We start from the raw sequence: 4,123 nt of genomic DNA, 5'->3' as shown, positions 1-4,123 counted from the left end.
GCACTAACATTTTCCCTCGTCTTCCTCTTGCTATTGACATACTTATAGAAACCCTTCCTGTTGTCTCTGACTTGCCTCGCCAACTCTAATTCCACCCGGGCTTTGGCCTTCCTCVTTTHRCATSTKCADTCYCTGACAATGTGCCTGTATTCCTCCCACGTGGCCTGTCCCTTCTTCCACAAGCTGTACACCCTTTTTTTCTCACTCACTTTGCCCAGCAAAAGCATATATTAGCAGATACTGATGTAGATCTTCACAACATAATCAGACTTTCTCTCATGTTTTGATTTCTGCTGAAATAGGTAACTGGGCATTTAAAAGTCATTTCTTGCCTGTGAAAATTGAAATGGTTACTCTAAGATCTTGAGAAAAAGCAAGAAAACATTTTGATAATGAGACGGATGTATAGTTCTTATTTTTTCTGTTGTTAAATTGTCTCATACGCAGGTAAATATTTCTGTTTGCTTATTTTAATATCATATTTTTAGGTTTTCTCAACAGGTTTCTATTTTATCCATATTCTTTTAAAACAAAAAAAACGGCAATAAAAAGTATTATTTTTATGAACAATTGCACAGTCTCAGTCTCTTACGTCCATCATATGGATGTACATCCATTTCTGGAAATAGTGATCTATACTCATGGTTGATATAAAGTACCCAGGAGAGTAAAGAAGACCCCACATGGGTATTTTGCAAGAAAATATATTGTGGGGTAGAAGCATGGTGGAGGTTTAATTATTGACATCAGCATACCTGAACAAGATAGATTGCTATAATTTGTGTGGCTGCAGTCTTTTTCTCTGGTGAGCAGTTGTATGATGCAATTGCAGAATGCCTTTCACTTTCAAAGAAACTCTGAGGTTCTTTCCAATTCAGCTGCAAGGGATCATCCCTTCAGCCAGGTTGCCAAGGATACCGTATTTCACGTTTTACTGTTTTGAAACTGCTGATTTTAATGTAATATTGCTTTGTGAGCACGTAGGTGTTAACCAGTTGAATTGTTTTCACAGAATAAAGACCAAATCAGGATTAACTGAAAACATGCTTTCTAACAAGCTACGCTTTGATAGTAGGATTGTATCAAGGTAATCACAAATCTTTGTAAAGATTTTCGGTTTTATGAATTTATGAATGGTGATCTTTACCCTCTTGAAATAATTAATTGCACTGAACCTTTCTTTCTGACCTCTGAAAAATAAATAGCATGTGAGATTAGGGTTTATATATATACATGTATGAATACAGATTTTGCTGTGGCTGACTGTTAGTGGTTTACAGTCCCATTGCACAGCATTATTATACTTAAATAATGTTGTAATTATATCCATCTTAGCTCTGTGCAGGACACAAGAATTGTGTGGAACAGTGCTCTTAACCACTGTACCTCAGTTACTTAAAATTTCTTTTTGCCTTATTTTAACATGCAGCAGCCATTGCGTGGCTTTATCTTGTTTGCAGCACTTTGCATGCACTGAATCCACAAATTTTAGTATCTTTGTGACAAGTCCAAATTTTCTGAATCACTGAGCTACATAACCTACTTGGTAGATGCAGGTGAGGATTCAGCCATGTGGTGCATCACTTTATGCACCACAATGAATGCAGGAGTCCTGATTTCGGTAATCCTTTAGTTAATGAATGAAAATTACATTGGTATCCTAGAGTTGCAGTTTTGAAAGGTGTTTGTAATATTATGAAGAAATGAAATTGAATTAAGACATGTGTCCAAATATATAGCCTGAATTACATGGTATTTAAGTAAAAAGAGCCAGGTATCTCATTCAAAGAAATGGATTATGCAGTAAGTAACACTGAACATAACACGACTATTGTGAAATACGTATTTTATTTCTGTTTGACTTGAGTGTGGTTTGTATAAATGCAAAGATAAAATGATGATTTTCCATTTTCCTTCTAGAAATGGTCGTGATGCTTGTAGAGAATTGATTGGATTTTTTTTTGCATATGACAGATCCATTACTGTGTATGAATTTCGACAGTTTGGAAAAAATAGGTAGGGTAAGTCCTATTTGGAGTGTGTTACGTATTACAACAAATCTAAGAGGCTCAGCAGTTGTTTTATGATCAGTTTTGAATTATTTCACAGAACAAATGCCTTGCCTTTCATTCAGAAGGGGATTTATCAGCACCAGCAAGGACAAAAGAAGGGAAAAGCTTATGCTCTCAGTGACTTTTATATCGTAAGTATTCTTCTATTGAACATATGTCAATTTTATTGATGATTTAAAATAATATCTAGAGTGACGCATTGTGATCTAGCGTTTAGGGCAAGACTTGCAGTTGACTTCAGTAGGCTTCTCCCATTTAAGGTTTTCAGAAGTCTGGATTATTTTGCTGTCAATGTTTAGGGCTACCGCTTTAGTTTAAACTGTAGTTTGTCCTTTTACCACTAGAGGACATAAGGCTGCAGACAGTGAACGATTGGTAAAAGTTAAAGAATGTTAAAACAGCCCCGTCAGGAGGGTCTTGAACATCAAATAGACTAAAGTATTTGTTCAAAATTAGGAAACTTAGCAAGGTCTGCTGGCACTTTTGACGCTGAGGAATGATAGACGTTTCGTTTAACCCAACGGTAGTTGTTTTTAACCCAAACTTTCAGGAAATTAATCACCACATGTTTAGGAATAAACTTTTGGAAAAGGTGTTCATTTGAATATAAAATATCTAAAGTCAAGGTTAATCTTATCAGTGACTGTAGATGATATTGCATCTTCTGTACTGCCGGATTTGTGGGTTAGGTCTTCTTGGTTTTTTTTCAGGTACAGAATATTTCCATTGAGTTTTCAGACTTTAATTTGCCATCTAATCTTAAGCTTCAAGTGATGATATATTTGAATGTGAAAATAAAAGAACTAAGCATTAATTCTAGAGTATTTCATCTGATCATCTACCTTCTCTTAACTCTTTATATGTGGCTACCCTGTAAATGTGTAAAAGATGAAGTAGATGACTTCATCATATTGCAGTTGCAGCCATAGACAACTTTTGTGGTTGCTGTTAATATGTCTGCAAGATGTAGATGCAGATGGAAAGAATTAAACATGCTCCAGACAGAGATGCTTCTTTAAGGCATCCAGAAAATGTGCTCTTACTCAGTTTGCTAGCCCTTGGAATGGTGGCTTATCTTTAAGTCCCCATATCTGCAAAGTGGTTTTCCGGGCTGAAGTTAAGATGTACAACTGCCTGTCAAAATCCATGTGGCTGGCAGACTGGTCCTTACTGCTTAATGGGTTTGGGAGTCTTCACCACTGAAGCCTGCATGAAGCCTTCCCTCCTCCTAGTCCAGTAATTTTAAAGAATTATTATATATTTAAGCATTTAATGAATGATCTGAACTTTTAAATGGCTACTTCTTAGTTGTTTGTATCTCTTAAACCTGCATTTTAGGTTGTTTAAAATAGGTATGGAGGATTTCTTCTAGTTTGAAAGGAGTTTCTTGTCTCAGAATCAATGTAGCACCTTCCACCTGAAACTGTTTTGTAGTCTAGAGATTTTTGGATGCTGCAGTGATGAAAGAAGGAGAGGAAAAGAAAAAGTGGAGCCAGGCAGTGAAGGAACAACACTCTGCCACCTCACATTGCTGAGCTGTGAATAGGGCACAGCAGCCTCTTGTACTAGGGCAGAACCTGTATGTGGAAGATGATGAGTCTGAGCTTTGCGCTTGCAGCTGTTATGGACGTGTTTGGGGTGTGTGTATGTGCTAGAAAGGCTCTGTTAAGAAGGTTAACTGGACATAGCTGCACTTTTCTGCCATTTCATACCAAGAATTATGCTTCCTGAAAGACATGCAGAACATGGTGATGTGCAGAAAATGTATGATTGATTTGTGATTCATTATCTTCTCTGTCCTCAGGGAGCTAACCTCACTTTCCAAAGTGGTGATCATAACCTTCCAGAAAGTGTTAAGCAGAACCCCATTCTCACCCTTCGTGTGACAAGTATTGATGAAGCAGCTCTGGCTCTTCTAAAGTAAGTGCAACTGGAATTAAATCTGGCACGAGATGTTAAGAGTAACAAGAAAAACTTCTTCAAATATATCAACAACAAAAGGAAGGTCAGGGAGAACGTGGGGCCACTAGTGAATGGGGTGGGTACCCTGG

At 37.2% G+C, this 4,123-nt stretch overlaps 1 protein-coding gene across 2 annotated transcripts in view; it reads left to right on the top strand.

The window, feature by feature from the left end:
• CAPS2 (calcyphosine 2) overlaps window positions 1–4,123 on the top strand; it is a 28,895-nt gene that overhangs the window by 12,902 nt on the left and 11,870 nt on the right. For both annotated transcript variants that reach the window (XM_026038533.1, XM_026038534.1), the window contains 4 exons: window positions 1,013–1,087; window positions 1,921–2,016; window positions 2,110–2,203; window positions 3,877–3,992. In XM_026038533.1, the coding sequence (XP_025894318.1) occupies window positions 1,013–1,087; window positions 1,921–2,016; window positions 2,110–2,203; window positions 3,877–3,992 (381 nt within the window). The remainder of the gene's footprint in view (window positions 1–1,012; window positions 1,088–1,920; window positions 2,017–2,109; window positions 2,204–3,876; window positions 3,993–4,123) is intronic.

The sequence above is a fragment of the Nothoprocta perdicaria genome, unplaced genomic scaffold, assembly GCF_003342845.1.
Source record: "Nothoprocta perdicaria isolate Ctin4 unplaced genomic scaffold, notPer1 scaffold_211, whole genome shotgun sequence".
Lineage (NCBI taxonomy): Eukaryota > Metazoa > Chordata > Aves > Tinamiformes > Tinamidae > Nothoprocta > Nothoprocta perdicaria.
This window is presented reverse-complemented; position numbering and strand designations above follow the sequence as displayed.